Raw genomic sequence first — 23,093 nt, 5'->3', positions numbered from 1 at the left:
GACTTAGGGAATAGAAAAGTTGTAACAGGATTTGTGATTAACACATATAAATGTCAGGTTCTTTTTTTCTGTTGGAAAACACTTGTTGAACACTGTTAATACAAAAAATTACAGAGACTGTCAAAGGAAACACTTTGTCTGATGGTAACAATACAGGGGGGAAAGGGAACTCTGGGGAGAACAGAGGACATCTAAACTACAACAACATAACTATACATCATTAAAGCTTTTCTTAATATTCACACAATAGTTGTCTTTTAATTGTGAGAGCCAATAATCTCATTTTCCATCTATAACACTAAATATGCATGGAATTAAACTCTGGTGAAATGAGACACCAAATGCACTTTGCTGGGTTCGGGGAAATCAAGTCAGGTTGGGACATCATTGTGCATTTTATTCTTCAGAGGATTTGTTCATGTGACCAAGAGCTATTTTCCTTTACTGATTCACTTTAAATTAAATGTTAGATCACTTCTGTTCAATAGACATAGGAAAGAATATGTCTGAGGGAGAATATTATTTAATTCAGATCTTCTTTCTCATTTCAAGACTTCTGTTAGTGTTGAATTTGCAGGCAACCCCGACATGGGAAGAGATGAGAATCTTGACTCCATGTTTCAGAAGGCTGATTTATTATTTTATGATATATATTATATTAAAAGAAAATGATATATTAAAACTATACTAAAGAATAGAAGAAAGGATTTCATCAGAAGGCTAGCAAGGAATGGAAAGGGATGATAATGATCTTGTGACTGACCAGAGAGTCCGAGCCAGCTGGGCTGTGATTGGCCATTAATTAAAAACAACCACATGAGACCAATCAAAGATGCACCTGTTGCATTCCACAGCAGTAGATAATCCTTGTTTATATTTCATTTCTGAGGCCTCTCAGCTTCTCAGGAGAAAAAATCTTAACAAAAGGATTTTTCATAAAATATATCCATGACATGGCAGCAATAGCAACCCAGAGATACTCAGCACACCTGAAACAAAGACGCTCGAGTCCCTCTGTTGTGTGTCTGTGAAGGTCGAATCAGCCTTTTGGATTTGCAGGCGGGTGTTTCAAGGCGGGTTTGTTCCGTTTGCAGCATTGACGGGCTGCTCATCCCGTCACGCCGCGGGAAGGGCGCGCTGCGCCGCGTGCCCGAGGTGTTCGACTGCTGGTTCGAGAGCGGCAGCATGCCCTACGCGCAGGTGCACTACCCCTTCGAGAGCCGGAGGGAGCTCGAGGACGCCTTCCCCGCCGACTTCATCGCCGAGGGCATCGACCAGACCCGCGGATGGTAACTCCTGCCCTTTATTAGTCTGGGTGTCTCCACTCTCGCTGCTCACAGTGACTCTGAGATGTGTTAGGAAAGTCTCTTTTCCCAGCCCGGCGGTCGAAGTCAGAGAGCTCTTCAGTTCTCGGTCTCAAACCCTTAAGGATAATGAGCTGCTTACTTTAGGGGAGGAACTTGGGATCTGAAACTCCTGTTTGTGTAAAAGTCAGTCATTGAATTTTCAGAGGGTTTTGGTTGTCTCTGGTTCGGAGAAGCCCCCGGCCCCCCACCAATCCCACATTTTTTGATAACCTGCCAAGATGCTGCTGCTTCCAAGTCTCCATTGTTTCTTACCTATAAAATTCTTTCTCCTGCCCTGCCAAGGTCCATTCAGCAGGACAGACAGAGGCACTCTGCCTGCCCCTGGGGCAGTGTTATCTTTTTATACTAAAAACTACGTGTACAATATTGACAATTACTTCCCAATACCTGTCACCTATGTTAGACAGTGAGCTTCTACTCTAAACCAGTCCTAAAGTGCCACCATCACAGCAGAAGATGGAGGCCAAGAAGGAGAAAGGCTGGACGTGCCCAGATTGCTCCATCTCGCCCCCTGAACCCCCATTCTAAAAACCCCAAACCAACCCTATTCAATGATAGTGAATTTTTCACCCCATGATAAATTCACTATCATTATACTTAAACTGTCATGGCTTCAATACTTCCACATCTTTGGGTAATGCTGTACAAATAACTTGACTGGTTCTGTACAGGTAAGCGTATAATTAATTTTTTAAACTAAAACACAAGGTGGTCTAAAGCTTGGTGATGAAAAAGTTGTTGTAGAAATAGAATATTAGCAAGAAAACTTCCCAGCTTTTGTGGAAGACATCATTAGGTAATAGGGCACATCTTTGGCCTGGTAAAGAAAAATCTCAGCAGCTGAATGATCACAGAACTTGAGTTATCTGCTAGAGACAGAGCTGCAATTCAATCAGTTGAAATGGAAGTCAATGTGTTGAGGATTTCAAGCCAATGTATAGCCTGATAACTTTTACCCTAAGATTAAGTTTGAATTTTGGGTTTATATGAGTGCAGAAAAAAATTAAATCAAACCTTATGTTGTTAAGATTATATAGTTTACAAAAAAGTCAAAGTTTTTAGCTGTAAACTACATCTGCTTCTTTCACTCTGGATAAATCCTTTTCAATCATCCATGAAGAATTTTGTCTGATTTTCTGTGGTTAATGTTCTCATACATACTTGTATGCCTACATAGAGCTTTAGTTCTAGCATTGCAAAGTGTTTAGCCCATGTCTGAAGTTTGAGGTTGACTGTGAAAATTGACAGATGAAGATGAATTTTTGTGTTTTCTGGATTAGCGAGTTTGACTGTGTCCAAGCAGAACTTTTCCATCCAGTAACTTGAGGTATTAGAGCTAAATAAATTCCTCTGCAATACAGTTGGCACTTCCCTTTCCCCACTCCTTTACCCCCCAACAAACCAAGCAACCAAAGCAGGCAGGATGGTAAATATAACTAAATTTCATGATTCTAGTGAAATGTCTTCATTTTTCAACCCCTTAATTGTGATGCAAAAATTTATCTAATACCTCAAAATACAATCAAATACTGTTGGGTAGTAAAAGGAGAATAAAAAACTTCATTTCCCCTCTTTATTCTTTTTATCTGGAAAAAAATAGAAAACAGTGCTTTTTTTCTTTTTTAATAGAGGAACTCAGAATGAAGACATTTGGTGTGAGCCCTCAGACTTGTGTGCCATAGTCAGGGTGCAAGAGGAGGCTTTTCCTTTTCAATCTGGGGCAGGTTGTTTTTTGTTCTTAACATCAGTGTAAGAGTTCCTGGGACTCTGACCCAGAGCCAGGTGTGTTTCACCTGTTGGTGGTGGGAAATCAAAACACCCTCCTCAATGCCTGCTGCTCCCACCTCTCCCAGGTTTTTAGTGAGCTGGGGCTTTGCTACCAGCAAGTGTTGGGTGATTTGTAGTAGAGCACTTGTGATTTGTGAGAGACAGGAGGAATTGAGATGTGAGGTCGAAGAGAACAAGGAGCAGGGGTGAGTTCTGAAGTGCTGGGAGCACAGGTTGTGATTTGTATTTGGCACATCCTGTTAGAAGTGTGAAGATGGAGAATGGAGATTGGTTTTGTGTCAGGTCAGAGACTGCAGCTGCTGTGAAGTGAGGACTGGGAGGTGGGGAAAGGCTCAGGAGGAGCAGGTCTGGAGGCTTCTGGTTCACTCCACAGAAGAGGAGAAAAAATCAAGGGAGACAAGGGGAAAATTAATGTGAGGAAGGTGATTGTCCAGGAAAGTGATATTTTTGATGACTTTCTGCCTGGATAGAGAACCAGCTGAATTATATTTGTTAAAGCCACAGGACAGAATCTTAGAGTAGTTGGGTTGCAAGACTGGCAGTCCAGGCAAAGTGGTAGGAAAGGCTCTGCCTCTGAACAGGGAAATGTAGCAAGATTTATGGTTGTGGTCAGAATGTGGTGGCCCACAGGGAATTCAAAGCTGCACGGTTTGGCATGAAGCACAGGATCATGAATTTACCCACAGATGTTCAAGAAAAAAAGGAGAAAAGATTCCCCTCCCTGTTTTCTCCTCAGGAGAAAGTAGAGCAAAGCAGTGAATTTCTGTCTCTGTTATGGCTTTTTTACTGTTGGTTGACTGACAGGTATTTATCTGCAAGGACATACCTAGGAACAGTCTGAGATTTGGTGAATGGAAAGTGAAACAGCAGAGAAATTGAGGAAGTTTTCAAGAAACAAGTGTGTCTGTGTACAACAGATTTCAAAAATAAGGTGCTGAAAGACACTACTTTAAAATATTCAGAGTGAATGAGGTGAATTTTAAAAGCACAACCTGAGGAAGAATCAGAAGAGTTCCATCAGAGTATGTGGATCACAGGTTTTCAGAGACAGTCTTGTAGCTGTCATCAGCTAAGGCATCTCATGCTGAGGCTCTTTGGGTTTGACAATTTGAACAAAAAATCTGTGATGTATCCTTGGATGCATTTTTTCAGTGCCCACAGTCTGCCTGTACAACTTTCCTAATACAGAGAATTAGGAATTCCTAAAGAACATTGAAATATCTCCTAGTTGGTTCTGCTTTGTGCTTTTTACCTGCAATTTCAAGTGCTCTAATAGGAGAATTTGTGACCAGTTTACAGAAAGTGCTGGGAGTTTGTCAATGAGGAACTTTTTAGTAAGTGCAGAGGGAAAAAACTGCTGTGTTTGTAATGAGCTTTCAGCTCTGTAGGCTTGAGGTGTCAGTCACCTGAGTAAGTAGTCAGATATTTGTGTTTTGGGGGTTTTCTTAAGAAAGTTAAAAAAATCAATACAGGGATTTTGAATGCCCATGTTTGTGTGCAGGTGGAGGAGTATTGGTTAAAATTCATGAAATTAAACTGCAGTTTAATAAAGAGAATTTGTATCCTACAGTGTGAGTTGAGGTGATTTTGAGAGTTAGGGGCCTGGATGAGATAAACATCAGAGTTGTCATGGAAGTCACTTAATAAATGCACACAGCAACCTCTGCAGAGGACCCTCAAGTGTCAGAATAATGCTTTTGCAATTATAGGCTGCTTTTGATAAAAACAACTTTGGAACATACAGATGGATTTTTTTCCCCCCTATGAAGTGTTTCTTCCCTAAATCTTCATGCAAATACATAGTTCTGAGACATAACCTCCTGTGCCTTATTATAGCTTTTTTATAATCACCTTCTCTTTGAAGGTTGCTAAGCAGTTGTCAGTGTGATGCCTGTTTTGAACCAGGAAAGCTGTGGCCCACCCTCCAGTTACTTTCTTTAAAGTAATTACCAACAGTGCAGTTCCAGCAGCTCACACAGCCCTCCTTTGGTGAAGGCTCTGGCTCCTGAGTGTGAAATTATCACATCATCCTGCACTTCCACTTAATTTCCCAGATATAATCATATATCAGCCTGTGAACAATAGGTGCCTGTGCTTGCTCCAGCACTGATTTCCAGAGTGTCCAAGTTTATAGAGTGGTTGTAAACACATCAAATAGAATGGGGAGGAGCCACTGCTGCCCTTTGTTGGGGGAACATTCTCTTATTTCCTAGTGATGGCTGATTAAAGCAGGCACCCACAACCTCCTTCCAGTCAAACCTTTGGCAGCATTGGAAGGAGGCTTCTCCCATTTTCAGTAACTTGTTTTTGTACTTTTATACTATGTTCCATTGTCTGTCAGGCTGAAGAACACACCATTAACACACAGACAAAAGTGTGCTGGTCCTGAGTACTCTGTTTGATCCTGACTGATCACAGATTTGCAGTGAGCAAATAGGAAACATGTTCAGGGGCAGAATTCCCTTTTTTCTGCTAAAGAGGGAAAATGCTGCAGTTTTCTTCCTCATGATCTTCCTAATGCTTCCTATTAGAATTTTTCTGCCTTCCTGGACTAGTAGATCCCAGCTGAGCAAACAGCATGATATGCTTCAAATAGGAAGATCTACCTTCCATAAGCTCCTTTTCTGACTCTTTGGCACATAAATGTTCCCCAGACTTCAAATTTACCTTTGCCAGAGGAAAGCAGCATAATGAAGCATTTATTTTGTAATGAAGACATGCAGGCTTTAGCTTGGTGTATTTATAAAGTCACATTTGTGTTGTCTCTTGTTTCAGGTTCTACACTTTGCTGGTGCTGTCCACTGCTCTTTTTGGGAGGCCTCCTTTCAAGAATGTCATTGTCAACGGCCTTGTCCTTGCCAGGTTGGTGTCAATCAGCTCCTTCCTGAGCAGGTTTTTAGTCAAAGAATGTTTCAGATAAGACCTGCAAATTGGAAATGGAATGTGAAATGGACTTTGGAGCTGTTTAGACTTGCCAGGGTGATAGCTGTGCTGCAGGAGATAAGAGGCATCTGAGAGTGAGAGGCTCACACATCCCAGCATCTGCTGCACTGGGCTCTTTCCAGCAGGGCCAGTCCTGCCTGGAGAGAGAAAATGAATAACAAGAATAGGAAAAAAATTGTACCTGTTATGCAGAGTAAAGGGAATGATAAATGTAGTTTTAGATGTAATTTCAAGTTAATTATATTTGTTTCCCTTTATTTTCCAATGAAAATTAAAAAAAAATCAGTGGGCTGGAGGGATTGATTCAAAACAAGTGCATCTTTCCTCAGCTTGGGTAGGAAGGGCAGATTTCCTGCTTAGATTTGTAACTTGGGAGCCTCTTGGGTTGGGTTTTGGTTTTTTCAGTTGTTTTTGTAGGTTCAACAGTCCTACAGAAAGGTGTGCTAATACATAGGTGTGTGTATATATATATAATCCTGTGGCACCAGGAACATACTAGGCCAGAAAACTGAGCTGGATTTGAAGGGCCTTTTTTATTTATCCATTAAAATAAGTGTTAAAAGTGTTGCAAGAGTTCTGAGAATTGATGCCTACATTGTGATATTTTCTAGTGATGGCCAGAAAATGAGCAAAAGGAAGAAGAACTACCCTGATCCAATGCACATTGTGAACAGTTATGGAGCTGATGCACTCAGGTGGGGTTTCTCTGCTGGATGTTCTGTGGGATGTGTTAGCTCCCTGCTCATGGCAGATCCACACCAAGAGGCTGCTTGGGGGCTTTGACAATTAGCAGAAGGAACAAAGTTAATTTTAGAAGCTTCTAGACCACTGTGACAGAAGTAGCTGCAAGAGTGGATGACTCCAGAGAAGTGGCAATGGATGCAGTGCATGTTTCCCTCCCTAAAGCCCAAAGGATCTGCTTCTTCCAGCACTGATAATCTGAGCTGAGCCACTGAAAATGGGAATAAAATATTTGATAACAGCACTACAAGGTCACTGTTAAATCACTGGCTTAGAGGAGGGTCTGTGTATAATGCACAAAACATTTGTTTCCTGTTTGCACTATACATTTTCTAAAAAGTGCTTTGTGTTTGTGGATGTAAGTACATCATTTGCACCTAATAGCAGTGGCACCACGAGAGCAGAAGTGGAGCAGCCTAATGTGTGTAGATAAATTGTCCTGGTCAAACAGAGTTTAAACACAGTTCAAGTGGTTCATTAAAATTACAGGAGCACATGAAGTAATTACACACTCACTGGGTGCACTGACTGCATGCATCAGGTGGTACCTTGAGGTAAAGGGACATAAAAGACATTTTAATAACTGCAGGAATGCACTGCTTGGGCATTTCTCTGGAGCCCTGTAATTCTTGTGTATATAAGAAACCCTTCAGCTCTCACACATTGTGTTTTACAGCTACACACAGAACTGATGGGCTGAATGGAAGCTGAGTGTTTGTTTGGGAAAGATGGTTGTTGCTTCTAGATAATTTAACAGAATCAATGTGAAGTTCTAATTGTTTCAAGCTTTAGCATGTTTACAATGGAGAGTTGGGTGGAATTCTTAAATTTAGTCAAGGCTGCTCTTTACAAACCAACAAGGTGTGGTAGCAGGGTAGCACTGAGCTGGTAGCTGCAATAATAAGAGTGAAAAGGGTTGGAGTTACTCATACTGGAGATTTTCAAATCACAGGTGATGTTTCTGTTGAAAAAAAAAAAACAACCTTGCCTTTTTTATAAACAAACCAAAAAAATCTCAAACACCAGAAGTTACACTTCCATTATTCATGGGGTTTTTTTTGAAATTTCTAAGAAGCTAATTCATTTTTTTGCCAGTGTACTCATTCTTTAATGTCACATTTATTTATACCTACACCCACACAGAGAGTAAAAAAGCATTGCAGCCTGGGCTCATTTCTGGAAGGAGCTCTGCAATTCAGTTCTCTGCCTTTTCTGAGGTGCTTGATGTTCTCTGTTTATAGCAAAAGCTACAACTGAGGTTTTTTCCTTGGCACTGTTTCCCTGCAGAGTTACTTTAGCTTTTGCAGTACACAAATATATATGTATATTCTAACTCCAGCTTTGAAGTATTCTCAGCAGTAGCTTGATAAATAGATCAGTGGAAAATATAGATATAAGTTGGTGAAATGAATATGGAATTGAGCAGAAAGGGCAAACAGCAGAAATAACAGCACAGTAAATTTAACAACCCGATTTGAGGCTTCATGAAATTTGAATCCTGAGTGAAATTTGTTAGAAGGGCCAAACCAGTTACATTTCAATATTGCTGAGACCTGGGCTGCTGACCTGTCCAAGCTGAGCTATGTCAGAAGGAATTTGCTGGTCCTGGTAATTCCAGCCTTTGCTTTCCTCTGTGCTGGGGTGAGGATTGCACTTAGAAAGGAGCAGTTGCATCCTCCTCTCAAGCTGGTGTTGAAATGCAGGAGAAATAATGCAACAAGCTTCTGGTTTGGGGGTTCAAGAGGAGATAATTCACTTTTTTCTCATGCATTGTCAGCAAACTCAGTAACACTGGCTTGATCTGAGGAAGGTTTTATTTTCTGCCCAGTGGGTAACTGAATGGATGTAACTAAACTGATGGAACTCTGCTTTTCTTGTGGGCCTTATTTCTCTGTCCATACAATAAATGCATCTTTGAATTGGAGTAATTGAGGAAATTGCTCTTTTTTAACATTTACATATTGTAAGGCAGGGTAGGGCTGCTTTATTAAAACAACAAACCTCCCCCCACCAAAAAAAAAAACAAAACTACAACACCACCAAACTGTGGCACATAAATAATAGTGGTGGAAGGAAGGTATGGTTTAAGGATAGACCTAAATTCTAGTTTCATATAAGGACTTAGTAGCTCATTGCCATTAATTGTTCTGTACTTCTGTAAGTTTATAATTTGAATTCAGGTATGAATTCACTTGGGTGATCTTTGGGGTCCATTCCCACCCAAGCCATTCTATGAATCTGTGTTAAATTTTTTTTTTTTTTTAATCCAGTACTGAAAAAGCCCATTTCTGTGCTGCATTACTGTCTGTTTATTCTGGTAGCTCTATTTTTATCTATTAGTTTTAATGCAAGAATCCCTCTCTCCTGAAGAATTTATGGTCTGGTATTCTTGAATGTGCTGTGTCAAACCCCATTAAGATTTTAAAGCCTCTTAAAGGAAGTGCCTGTAAAGTTATATTAGTTTAGAATCATGATTTTAAAAGTTTAAAAATGTGAGAAAATGGGTTAATAAATTTGGATTGAAAAATGCCATAATCTTTAAAATGAAAAAATGTTTGGTTTGGTTTTCATATTTGGAAAATTAAATGAAGCGAATCTAAATCAAGTTTGTATTCAAGTTTTTCTGACACCTGAGTAAGGCCTGGTTTCTCTTTGAGTTAACTTGATAGATTCCACTTTATTTCTGAAGACAGAATGTTTATTTGGGGAAGAAGATGGGATTTTTTTTAACTCAGAGACAGCAAAGAAGCTGAGGGATATTTTTGTCCCTCATATAAGTAGTTGGTGTCACCTGGATCCTGTGCTTAGGTCCCTCAGAGCTGCCTCTGGATACAATGCAATTTGCAGGAGGCACATCCTTTGTTCCCTTCTGGGGATGTCTTTCTTGAAAATGTTGATTTCTACTCTTTTCCTTGGATTTGCCTGGTTTGTTTTGCTCCTTAGTTCTGCCAAAGCTTTTCATAATTGATGAGATAACCGAGATTGAATAGAAAGATACTGGGTAATGGTTAAGGAATTTAAAATATTACCAAAACAACAGGTACCATCCTACAGATGAACCATACAACCTCTGCTTGTTTTACACTGTAATGGCACCTGAGTGTGAAAAAGAAAATTTCAGTTCAAATTCTGTGTGCAGCATCTTAGAAAGGAGCAGTTACTAGTAAATGGTTTTATGTTCAGTTTGTTACATGCCTACAGTACAGCCATCTTTGGGGTTTTTCCTGTGAAACCCTATCAGTATGTGCAGTTTGAAGCTTTGAATTATTGTGCTCTTATTTTGCAGGTTGTACCTGATCAATTCTCCTGTGGTAAGAGCAGAGAACCTGAGGTTTAAGGAGGAGGGGGTGAGGGATATCCTGAAGGATGTGTTCCTGCCCTGGTACAACGCCTATCGCTTCCTGGTGCAGAACGTGCAGGTCCTGCAGCACAAGGTACAGCTCAGGGCTCAGGGCTCAGGGCAGGGCACTCTGCTCCTTCAGGGCTCAGGGAGTCACCATGGCAGGGAAATTCACACTGGGAGGGAGGTCTGGGCTCTGCTCCTTCAGGGCTCAGGGAGTCACCATGGCAGGGAAATTCACTTTGGGAGGGAGGTCTGGGCTCTGCTCCTTCAGGGCTCTGGGAGTCACCATGGCAGGGAAATTCACACTGGGAGGGAGGTCTGGGCTCTGCTCCTTCAGGGCTCTGGGAATCACCATGGCAGGGAAATTCACTTTGGGAAGGAGTTTTGGGCTCTGCTCCTTCAGGGCTCAGGGAGTCACCATGGCAGGGAAATTCACTTTGGGAGGGAGGTCTGGGCTCTGGAGGTCATCTGATCTTTACTCCTTGGTCTGAGTTAGATCAGGCTGTGTATTATACTTGCTCTTAGCCTATTATTTGCTGTTTGTACCATGCTTTATAAAGTTGTAACCACCTGCATCTTTCTCTTCTTGACCAAGCTTATTAAATAGAAAGGGGGAGAGGAAGATGAGGGACTGCCAAGACATGACAGCTCTCATTTCTCAGATTGGAGTGCTGTTGAGTCCCTTTTATTTCTCATCTGTGGGATGCTGCTGCTGCATTCATACTTGCAGAATTGGAGCTCCAGACGTGGTGTTTGTGGGGTCAGGGCACACTGAGCACTTACCTGCTGCTCCTCACCCCTGGGAACACCAGTTAAAGCCATGTGTGCCTCAGGGGATCCTCCTGAGATGTCCCTGCTGAACCTGGGTGGGTTTTCCTGGTGGTGTTTCCAGAGCAGCTGGAGGCACAGTTCCCACTGATCCTGCCTTTGTGCTGCTGTTTTTTCCTTGCTGTTCCCTGTGTGGTGGGGCCAGCACAGCCCCTGTCCAGCAGGATCTGTCACTTGGGCTGCAAGTTCCTCTGCACTGAGAGCAGTGCTCAGCACCACACACACTGAGCAGAACTGCAAATCAGTCAGCAAAGTCATTTGCAGTAGTGGCTGCTGTGACAGTTTCTTGAGCTAACTCATTTACAGGAACTTTAATTATGAATCTGCATTAAAATGCTTAACTTGGGAATACTCAGTCCTGAATACATTAGCCACAGCAAGGAGATTGTCTTCTGTAACATGACAGTAATTTTTTTAAAATTTATATTTAAATGCAACTTAGAAAAAAGATTCAGAAATGGAATGGAAAGAAAGACAAATCACAAAAGCAATAATGCTTTAGACTTGTAGATTACATTTGAAGTCTGCTAAAAATGCTGAATGAGTGACAGGAGTTTCTACACTTTGAGTGTTAAAGCAAGATTAAAATTTCTTTCTTATAGTAATTTTTCATTAAAATTGAAGATTTGATGTGTATTTTGTACAGTTTCTATTGAAACCAATTTTAATCTTTTAGCTGAAATTAATGACAGCAGGTTTAGTGCAGACTTGTATGGGAGAGTGGGAGCTAAATGAAAAGTCCAAACCTTGCACTTGCAGTGGCAGCCTGGTCACTGTGGAGCTGCCATTTGAATCAATAAAGGCAGCTGAATTCAGAAATCAGTACAGTAAACAGCTGACTTCAACAATTGGATTTATCTGTTTTAGCAAACTCTTTGGGGAAGAAAGTTTGCTAACTCCAGATCCTAATATTCAACAAGTCTTATTTTTAGGATCCCTAGACAGCATTCATCAGACAAACTTAAATGTTACCCCCAAAATACACTTGTTTATCCTGTGTGACCTTTGAATTGTCTAAAGTGAACTTGATAGCTTTTTGCTGTGATCCCATTAAATCTTGCAGTGTCAGCTCAATTGGGAATGGAAAACCCCAATGGAAAATCCAGGTGCTTGAGGAGATAGGTTTGGTAATTCAGGAGATGGATTTTCTCTTTTTAAATAGTGAAATCCTTCCTATGCACCATATTAGGCAAAAGAATGTGCTATTGGAGGTGATAATGCTTAAATTAGATTTCATTAGGTTTAAGCAACTTCCTTGTGTTCTGCTTCCTGCGAGAGTGCAAGTAAAATCCCAGTGTCCTGGATCAGGTCTAATAATGATTTAATGCTTTCTGTAATTCCCCCTTTAATTGTAGTTGGTTAATGACTGCTGACCTCACACTGGGATTGTTCCTCTTCTGCATTTCTTTCCTATGAATCTTCTTCTTTGTACTGTGAAAGTGGATCTGTAGTGTCTGGGTTTAATAATCCCAACAGATTTTTTCATCTGGACTCTTAGGGAAGGGAAAGTCAAAAGACTTTTAAAACCACCTGATAAATACTGTTTGCAAATTAAAAAAAAAAAAACCCAAACCAAAACCTGTTTCCAGCCTGTTGTAAGAATGTGGGAAAGAGTCAGGCATGGTCTTGCTTGCAAGGCCCTGCAGAACCAGCAAAGTGATGCCATTTCACAGTGGCTGCAAACATCAGTGTTCTGGAAAGCAGCAGAAAGCATGTGTGCATGTTGGATGCTAAAAATTCCACCTGCTTTTTTCAGGTTGCTTCATTCATCTGTGTTTCAATGTATTGAGATTGTCCCATGTTCTTAAAAAAGCAATGGTTTTGTTTCTAGGCCTGCTTTCCAAACAGAATCCATCTGCACAGTGAATTCCTTAGAAATGCCTCAGAGCCTCCTGGATGAAGGAGCTGTGTAAATGCCAGGATCCTGGCCTGTGTCTGGAGCCTGGGAAAGGATGGGTGCTGCTTTTTATCTGCTTTTCCAGGCCCAAATCACCAGCCTCCTTTGCAGTTGAAGGTGGTGGAGAGACAGGTTTTGCACAGCTCCTTCTCTTACATACCTGTGTCTGGAATTTAATGTTTGCTGCTGGGAAACTCAGTGTAAGCCAGGGAAGATGCCAAAATTGTGCTAGCTGACAGGTAATTGGATACAGAGGTTTGATTATATACCCTGATGACTTGGAAATCTGCTTTGTGTTTTGATGATAGGATGAGGGAAGAGAATTCCTTTACAATGAGAACACAGTTAAGGAGAGCAATAACATCATGGATAAATGGATTCTTTCTTTCACCCAGTCCCTCATCCAGTTCTTCAAAGCTGAAATGGCAGGTATGCATTTTTGCTCAGGGGGTCTGGGGGTGTTTCATGTTGGATTGCAGAACTTGTCTTTCCATACAGAGATTCCCAAATTCTGTGAGAGACTTTGATAAAAGGAAGGAAATCTTTACCCAGCTACCATAATCCATGGAATGCTTCTTTCATGGTTGTTAAGTCAGATTTTGCTATGCTTGTTCATGAGATTTCAATAAGTGATGAGGCTTTTTTTGTCACAGCTAATCCTGTGAGCTCAGGGATGGAGCTTGTTGCTGTAACAACGTCTGCAGTGCTTGGAGCAATTAATAATTTTATAATAGTCACTGAAATACAGCAGTGAAAAGGAAGCCAAATAGAATTTGGAGAAGCTGTAAAAAAAGGGATAAAATGGGCAGTGCTCAAGTCAGCTGAATAAAATAATTTTGATGGGTACATGAGCACTGGCAGTACATTTTTCCCTGGTATAGTTCCACAGAGAGGGTTTCTTTGGAATCATGCTGTGGGAGTGTGTGCAGCAGAGTGGATGCCATTAGGATAGCTCTAAAGGATACTCTCCAGGTTTTTTTCCTGCATGGTGTCTTTTTCATCATCCCATACCTCTTGATGCTCACATTCCATTGAGAAACTTAATTGCAAAGTGGAGATGCTGCGAGAACCCCTTGAAGTAGTTGATAAATTTGTAGGTGGGATTTGAAGAGGTTTTGGTGCATTTGAGGCCACTGGAAGCCCAGATATTGGAAAGAAGATGGCTTTGGCCATTGTCACTCCTGCTCATGAATAAACAAATGACCCCCTCAATGCATGTGATCTTAAGTTGCCCTTAGAAGAGTTTTAGCAGCCTAGGGCTTGGGAAGGAAGGTGTTAAGTGGGATAACAGGAATAAGGAAATGTGTGAATGGCAGATGTGAGTTCAGCAGCACACAGGACAGTCCTGCACTGCCCTCATCTCTTGTTTGCCCCCTGACTGGTGTGATGGTCACTGTCACCAGGAGCTGTGCAGTTTGTCCATCTGTGACAGGGGAACCAGCTCATTTGGTACCAGCAGAATTCACTGAGCTCATCTGAGAACCTTTCATTAAAGGAAGAAGGAATCCTCAAGCTACCCAACCTAGCAATATGATAAAAGCTGGCTCTCATGGGTGAAAATGTGGCTTCTTCCTGCGAGTTGTTGTCCTTGGAATTTGGTGGTGGTTTGTGTTGAGCTTCAAGTGTTGCCAAGCAGAAATAAGCAGAGCCTATGCAAGTTTATGTGCTGCTTGTGAAGAGGAAAATAACTCTGAGGGACAGCAGAAAATTCATTTGTGAGTTTGGGAACCTGGGATCTTGGATTAGTCCATGGTTTAAACAGGATATTTGTTAGGAAGGTGAATATGGGAGTAGAAACTTGAATTATCTGCTCTGCATTTCTGAGAGAAAGATGAAGCTGACAAAAAGGGATGTGTCAGTGACCATCTTTATAAAATAAGATCCTTCCAAGAGGAGAAAAGAGTTTCTGTTGGAAAATGACAATGCAAAGGCTTCCAAGGCAGTAGTGTTGGTAGGAAATACTGTTGTCTTGTGTTAGATGAAGATAACATCATGTGCTCAGCAAATGAGTGGCAGTCTCATGTGGAAAGGATTAATAAACAGAATTTTTCAATTTATTTTTCTGCATAAACTCTGCATTCAGTCAGGCAGATCTTAATGAGATGAAGTGAATTTGTGTGCTGTGACATGATACTCTAATCTCTTTTGCAAACCTATTTTGGGATTTTTTTTTTTTTGAAAAGATTTTCTACTTTGTATCACTTCAAGTAGGAAAAATGTTAGGGAGAGACAAGGGAAGATTATAATGGTGACTGATACTATCAAATGCTTAATAAATGAGATAAATAAAAATATAAATTCCTGTAGCTGGAGGTCATGGGGTGTAAGAACACACAGGTTTGAACCTGGCAGTGCTGAGGAGAACCCAGTGACCAGGGAAATGCTGCAGCTGGGCTCTGCCTCTTCCATTTCACCCAGTGTCTTTAGAGTGGAGCTGAATTTTACACCCAGCTCCTGCCTCTGGAAAAATGTTTCCATTAACTTCTGGTAATTCTATCCCAGTTTCTGCTGGCACTTGGACAGGTGGCAGTGTGGGGTCAGTGTGGGATTGACCTCCCCTGCAGGGGCTGAGGGGCAGGGAAGGGGCTCAGCCTGTGCCCCCCCAGCTCTGGGGTGCTTGAGAGAGCCTGGAAAGACTCCAGAGAGGGGGAAGAGCTCTGCTGGTGCTGCTTGGGAGGGCTTTGCCTCCAGGAGGGTGTGCAGCTGCAGAAGAGGAGGCCCAGCCCTGTTCCCAATATTCCTGGAAAATGGCACCAGTTATATTGTGTTGAAACCTGTTGTGTTTCAGGGATGTTAAAATTCTGTATTAAAAATCAATAAGCCTTATTAGGCTTTTATTTTCTACTAAAGTGCCCAATACAAGCACTTATTTTAGTAAAGCATCTTTTCTCCTGATGACTGAAATGAAAAGAAGTGTGTAGTGTCTCCATGTACATCCATGGCTTTTTCCCGAGTCACAAAAAAGCAGATTTCATAATTTGGTCACAGCTGTTGAGAACAGAAATGCATTTTTCCAGGCTAATACTGTATTTGTTGTTAAAGATACACAGTCCCTGAAGGGCTTTTTGATTATTTAAAATTTTGTTTATAACAGGCCTCCTAACTAAATAATGCATAGCTAGGGGAAAGGTTAGGATTTTTTAGAAATACAAATTCCCCCATAAATAATGTCTTCCCCACCATGGTGTGAATCTTCTGGGCATTTCCTTTTTAGGTTTAAATCCCCATTCTTTGCCTTTAAAAACACTTCTGCTCTACAAAACACAGTGAAAAGTGTGGTGGAGCTTTTAAAGCCAAGATCCATTTTATTCAGTAGCTGCTTGATTAATGAAACTGCTTCAGAATGGAGCTCAAGAAGCTCTTGGCTTTTAGGGAAGTTAAATACAAGGTTTTGCTTAGAAAATTGAGTCCTGTGTAAGGTCCGTCCCCCTTATTCCCCCAGTTTTCTCAGGAACAGCTGAAATTTGTTTCCCTGTTGCATAGTGATGTTGGGGATGACATTGGTGCTGGCAGATTTCCATGATTTCAGTTACACAGAACTTGAAAATGCAGCTCTGTTTATCTCTTACCTCATCAGCCTTGCTGCTACTTCACATTTTAGCTTACCCTGTTACTTAAATAATAGTGAAAAGCTGTAATTACTTCAGGGAGACTTGGTTGAAGTAGGTGTCTCATTTTAAATCTGCTGAGCAAAAGGAGGAAGCGTTGGCAGTAATTAAGAAAATTTTATTTTCTGGTTGTGCAGTAATTTCTGTTCAACTTGCAGTGCCTTGGCTGTGTTTGCAGCATGTGCAAAGGGAGGATTTGCCCAATCCCCTGCCATTAATAGTCTCTTATCCACTATCCTCTTTACCAGTCAGATAAAAGCATAAGGCTCCCATAATGTCTGTTTGTGTGGGATTAGGGAGGCAGTTTGGGAGGGGGGAAAGTGTTTGTCTCGAGCATGAGAGCGATGCCGTGCATATTCAAAACACAGCTGTAAAATGATCAATATTTAGTCACTTTTTGGAGCTTTCTGCTGTGTTTAACACCAGGACTGTAGAGGATGATGTGGTTTCTAAGTGAGGAGCTTGCAGAGGGCAGATTTGACCTGCAGGACCCGTTTTCCCTTGCAGCTTACAGGCTGTACACGGTGGTGCCCCGGCTGGTGAAGTTTGTGGATGTTCTGACCAACTGGTACGTCAGAATGAACCGCAGGAGGCTCAAGGTAGGGATCAGTGCTGCCCTCCTGCCCTGCCAACAGAGTCCTGGCAGCCCCTGGCAATGGCATTCCTGGCAGCTCCACACAAGAGCTTGGCTTGAAATGCTGTCACTTTGTGCCTGAGAATGGCACCAAAATGAACTGTTCTCTTTCCTCTCTGCTTTGTGGGAAAAACCAACCAAAATGCCCAATAATTCTGTTGAACTTGTGTGGTGGTGTTCACAGGGGTCCTAGGACCCCTGTGTATGTAATCAAGGGAAGAGATGTAATATGTAATCAAGGGAAGAGATGAGAATCTTGACTCCATGTTTCATGATTTATTATTTTATGATATATATTATATTAAAAGAAAAATGATATATTAAAACTATACTAAAAGAATAAAGGATTCATCAGAAGGCTTGAAAAGAATAGAAAGGAATGGAATGATAATAAAATCTTTTGACTGACCAGAGTCTGAGCCAGCTGGACTGTGATTGACCATTAATTAAAAACAACTACATGAAACCAATCAAAGATTCACCTGTTGCATTCCACAGCAGCAGATAACCATTGGTTTCATTTTGTTCCTGAGGCCTCTCAGCTTCTCAGGAGAAAAAAATCCTGGCAAAGGGATTTTTCATAAAATATATTTGTGACACACTTGCTCAGTGGAATCGACCAAAGTTAATACAGTTTGGAAAACAAGTGTATTGTAGTAAGATAGGAAACTTTGGAAGCCTATTGAAGAGCACTTCCTGATCCTAAAATCACTGTTTTTCTTGGTGAATTCTTCATTTAGGGCGAGAATGGGACTGAGGACTGCATTATGGCCTTGGAAACTTTGTTTAGTGTCTTATTCTCCATGTGCAGACTGATGGTAAGGGAATCACACCCCACCCTCAATAACACTTTCAAGCAGTTCATATAAAAGCATCTTTGTAGCCCAGTTCATTTTCCATCTTACCATTTTCTTTGCTTATCTGCCCCATGGCAGTAAAAAGAAGGCCTATATCACCTTATTGATAAGGACACATTATAATTTCTTCCCTGATGCCCAAAAATAACATTTAAATATCAGGCTGGAGGTAAATAAGTAGTCTGAATTCCATTATTTATTTCAGTCTGCATTTTGAATAACATCCCAGTTGCAGACACTTTGTAAGCATTGTTTTTGCTGAACTGCCCTTATGTAATTCATGCTATTACTGATTCATAATGTCCAAGCAATAAAGGAAAGCTGGTGATTGAATGCAACATTACAGGCACCATATACTCCATTTATCACTGAGCTGATGTACCAGAATCTGAAAACCCTCATTGATCCAGCCTCGGTCCAGGAGAAGAACACTGAGAGCATTCACTACCTCATGCTCCCCCAAGTCAGGTAAGAGGCAGCTCTTAGGTGGCAAAATTAGGGTTTGGTTGTTTGTTGGGGGATTTTTGTTCATTTTTGGGGTTTGTGGGGTTTTTTTGGTGGTTTTTTTTTTTTTTTTAAATTTCACAGAACAGTGCTCCCTTACTTGTATTTAAAACTGCATAACAAGGAACCAAACTGCTTTAATAATGTAAATATTCCTTTTTCTCTGAAAAATTTCAGGAGGCTAGTGAATATGTTATTTTCTATGAGCACAGAATGTTTATATTTTGATTAAGATCTGATCAATTTTAGACTCTTTGCTGTAAGAGAACATTTTCCTTGCAGTACACTTCACACTCCACCCTCAATTTTAGCTGAGAATTTTCCCTCCACATTTAGGCAGTAGATTTGTGTTAGCTTAAAGGACTGGAGATAGGAAGGAAAGCAATTAGGAGGAATGCATGTTCCCAATTGATAATATTTTCTTATGGTGGGCAGGAATATCCTTTTTAACTCCTCAAACTGTGTGTTGGCTCAAAGCTGTAGTGCCTCACTGTGAAAGGCCCTGGAGGATCAGGGAGATCACTGCTATTGCAGTGGATTTAGTTCCTGCAGCACTGTCTGCTCTGGGTATCTGAAAATAGGAGAAAAAACCTTCCCTTCAGCATTGCAGCTCAGTGTGAAAACCCTCAAGGACAGGGGACCTGACCTTGATACTTGACAGTTTAAACATTTAAGCCTTCTCTAATGGTGTATCTTGTTATGGCTGCTGCATGCTTTGAGCAGGGTGTATGGTCTTTGTGAGAGCTTTAATGGTGAGAGTTGCTGCAACAGGGAGCTGGAGATTGACACCATGGTGGTGCTGATTTTCTGCTCCCTGGGCAAGTGCTGTGGAGAATATGTAATCAAGGAATGCCACCCTCATCAGGGAGCTGCCAGGATTGGTTTGGGCTCCTGTGGAAGGGAGTCAGGGAAGGATGGGGAGCTGTTTGCAGGGACTCAGTTCAGGCATGGGTGCAGCACGAGCATTGAAAAGTGGCTTAGTCACTCTTCACTGCAGTTAGTGCTGACTTGCTGCTGCATCATGCAAATGTGGGATGTGTTTGAGGCTTGCACCACTTCTCTCTGTATTGCATTTTGTTTGGGTTTTTGTCTGTTACTAGTTTGTGGAATTTATTGGATCCCCTGTGTATCAGTTTGAAAAAGCCTTTTCAAATCCAGAGTATTGTTGAGTTTCACCTGGAGTTGCAATGCACATTACTGCATTTACTTTGAAAGTTTTCTGATACAGCATAAGGACAATATTGTCAATTAATGGGAAGAGAGATTTTTGGATGCAGTTACAGAAAATACCACTTTACCAGTGTGGGGAGTGCAGATAAAGCTGAAGGACTTGGCCACTTTCACAGCTGAGCTTGACTCAACTCCTGTGTTAAACCCCACTGAGGTCGTGCTTGGTTGCTCAGTGTCTGAACAGATGGATTGCACTAAATTTTGTGGATTTGCATTCAGTCTTTGAAAAATACTCTCATGTTGTGGCTCTGCAGTCTTGTTCAGTGACATTGAAATAGTGTCACATAATCCTGTATGAAGCTTTCTGGGAACAAAATATTCCATCTTGTAATTTCCATGTTTCCAAGTTGTTGGAGGAGCATCCTCAGGGACTGGCTTTTGGAAGAACTAAAGCTTCAAAAGAGGTAGAAGCAACTCAAAGCCTTAATGCTGCAATGGGCATATTTCAGCTCTGTTTTTCTGGCCAGTCCTTACTGGAGTTGTGGTTTTCATCCCAGTACTTCTGCTCCTTAGATTACAGCAAGTATCTGTGTTCATTTAATTTTATTCATATCTGTCTTTTTAACCAATACCTCTACTCTTGCTTTGATACCTGAGTGGTTTTAAAGGAGCTGCCCAATTAGTGCATCTACTCAACAAATCAGGAGAAACACATTATCAGAACATTTCACTGCTTGTACATTGGAAACAAGATGTAAATGTCAATTGCCTCAAAAAAAACCAAAAAACAAAAAAACCCAACCCTGCCTAGCCTCAAAATGAAAGGGTGTTAAAATTATTGAGCCCAGAAAGGTGTTAAAACTCTAAAACATCAAGCTCAAATATCTGCAGTTTCTGGAAAAGAGGATAAATTGAGATCCAGTGAATTGTTGTTACAGAGAATTCATTGTGGCTATAAGTACCCTATGTATAATATCTTTCTGCATCTTCTTATGATATTATTAATGTAAATTGTATTTTTTATTGGCTATTACTAGAACAGGTTGTATGACTCAATCCTCTGCACCTTGTGAGAGGTGCTAACAAAAGATGTAAAAATAGCTCTGCTATTTGTTTTCAGCAAGTTATTTCCTCCTCATCTTCTCCACAAAGAGAGAGGAAAAGCCTGTTTGTTCCTTTTTCAAATTGCCCCAACCAGGGCATAATTGAGTCTGTCACAGGAGATGTCAGAGAAGGGGGTAAAATGTTTTCCATCTGCTCAAAGAGATGTGATGAAAATGCAGCAATTATAATGTTTCCTTTCTAATCTAGGGAGGATCTCATCGACAAAAAAATTGAAAGTGCCGTTTCTTGTTTGCAGTCTGTGATTGAGCTGGGACGAGTGATCAGAGACAGAAAAACCATCCCAGTCAAGGTTAGAGCTCCTCACATCTCCTGTCATACCTTGGGAATGTGTAACAGCTCTGTAACTTTGGGATGAGCCTGAGGAAACTGAACAGTTAAATTTTTGTTTTGTTTTGTTTTTTTTTTTTCCCTCAGTACCCTTTGAAAGAAGTAGTAGTTATCCACCAGGATCCAGAGGCTCTGGAAAACATCAGGTCTCTAGAGAAGTATGTCCTCGAGGTAAGAACATCATGGTTAAGGAGATGGTGTCTGTTGGTTCCCTGAACAACCTCCCCTGTTGACCATATGAACAACTCACAGGTGAAATGAATTTCCAGGAGAGCTCTAATGAAAGGGGTGGCAGTGGGTCATGTGCCAAAGGCACTTTAGTGTTGAGAAATACTTAATCCTCCAAACTGACCACACTGCACTGAGGCTGCTGGAATCTGACCTGTTTGCAATCTTTAAAGCCATGAAATCCATCTTCAAGCATCTGTGACACAAAATTCTTGTTCTGTTCCCACTGAGCACTGGCAGTACAGGATCTGAGGGGGTTTTCTCTTGTGCAAATGGTGTGGCCATTTCTGTGCCTGTTCATTATCCTGTGCCTGTTCTTGGCAGCTTTAGGATCCTTTCTTCCCTTCACCGTGACAGCACATCTGCTCATGTGTTTAAAATAGACCATCCTGTTGTGGTTGAAGTTGCCATTGTCAGGGTCAGCTGCTTTACCTTGACAAAGAGAACAAAAATGTGCATCTTCCCAAAAATCAGCTCACCTCACTTGTCTTGGTGAGGGCAACCACGTCAGTCAGGGAATTCAGGAGATGAGGGACTCTGAAACTTGTGTTCCATATAATTCCAGCAACATGAGCTTTCCCCAAGCCTAAATACACATCTATGGAAATCTCTAAACATTCTGCTGGGGGAATGAGCACTGGCTCAGGAAGTCACAGCTCAGTGCACAGGACCTCTACATCAGTGCTGTGTGCTGCTTGCTTTTAGTTACTGTGGGAGTTAAATGCCTAAGAATTATTCACTAGAGGAATTTTAAATTAAAAAATAGTAATTGATTTGCAAGGGGGACTGTAAAGCTTTTCTGTCATGTTAACTTATTTGATTATTGCTCTTAGACTTGGCAGTTATGATCCCTTGCTTCAGAATTGCTGTTATTATTAATTATAATAATTTCAATATCTGAGTCTCTTCAACAGCAGAATTCTATGAAATTTAGGCTAATGTCTGTCCCATTTTTTGGATCTGAAAAATGGATTTTAAATTCTAGAGAATCGAGTTTTAAGGGAGATGAGGTTTGCTTCCTCAAATTGCTTCCAAAAGAGTGGTTGCTAAAATTTGTTGTCAGCTTCTACAGCTAATGAAAGGTAACAAAAGAAGCAAATGATTTTTAAATTATTACATAATTGGATTTTACATTAGTATGTTTTGATTTGCATTCCTTTGCTACTGCAGACAAAAGTGTCTCTTCTGGAGAGATGAGTTAAAACAAACTCAGATGCCTTTGTGGAAGCACAAACACAGAGTACTGTCTATTGTCCTGGTTTTATTATGTGTCTTAAAATTCAACAAGCTGCTGCTGGAGCTTAGTGTGTGTTTTATTGTACTGCATGGCAATCAATCCTGTTGTTTACTGGATGGTGCAGAGCTAAAGAGGTCAGTGATTACAGGCAGGCTGGGCAGCATTGCTTGGGCTGCATTTGCAGCTTTGTTCATCAACCTCCTGCCTATTCAGAGCTTTAGAACCTTCAATGATTGCCAGGAGTAAATTTGCAGATGCCAGAGGTAATGGGTAAGGAGAATTACACCATTTAATTTCGTGTAGTTGCTGACAAAAGAGTGGGAAAAATATACTTGTCAATTCTTCAGAAATTTCATTCATTGCTTTTGCAGAAAGAGCTGTAGTCTTTGATCTTCAGTGCTCCTCTCTCATCTTCAGAACACAGCAAGTCATTTCAATAAATGGATTTTAATATTAGAACTTGCCAGATTATAGAGTTGTCATGCAAAAATAGCCA

General features: G+C 41.0%; 1 protein-coding gene across 3 annotated transcripts in view; it reads left to right on the top strand.

The window, feature by feature from the left end:
* Positions 1-23,093, top strand: part of IARS1 (isoleucyl-tRNA synthetase 1) — a 94,676-nt gene that overhangs the window by 51,071 nt on the left and 20,512 nt on the right. For all 3 annotated transcript variants that reach the window (XM_077184435.1, XM_077184434.1, XM_054640236.2), the window contains exons 17-26: positions 1,095-1,289; positions 5,931-6,017; positions 6,710-6,793; positions 10,126-10,273; positions 13,216-13,336; positions 17,023-17,114; positions 17,890-17,967; positions 18,353-18,474; positions 20,992-21,094; positions 21,220-21,303. In XM_077184435.1, coding sequence (XP_077040550.1) covers positions 1,095-1,289; positions 5,931-6,017; positions 6,710-6,793; positions 10,126-10,273; positions 13,216-13,336; positions 17,023-17,114; positions 17,890-17,967; positions 18,353-18,474; positions 20,992-21,094; positions 21,220-21,303 — 1,114 coding nt within the window. The remainder of the gene's footprint in view (positions 1-1,094; positions 1,290-5,930; positions 6,018-6,709; positions 6,794-10,125; positions 10,274-13,215; positions 13,337-17,022; positions 17,115-17,889; positions 17,968-18,352; positions 18,475-20,991; positions 21,095-21,219; positions 21,304-23,093) is intronic.

The sequence above is a fragment of the Agelaius phoeniceus genome, chromosome 11, assembly GCF_051311805.1.
Source record: "Agelaius phoeniceus isolate bAgePho1 chromosome 11, bAgePho1.hap1, whole genome shotgun sequence".
Classification (NCBI taxonomy): domain Eukaryota; kingdom Metazoa; phylum Chordata; class Aves; order Passeriformes; family Icteridae; genus Agelaius; species Agelaius phoeniceus.
This window is presented reverse-complemented; position numbering and strand designations above follow the sequence as displayed.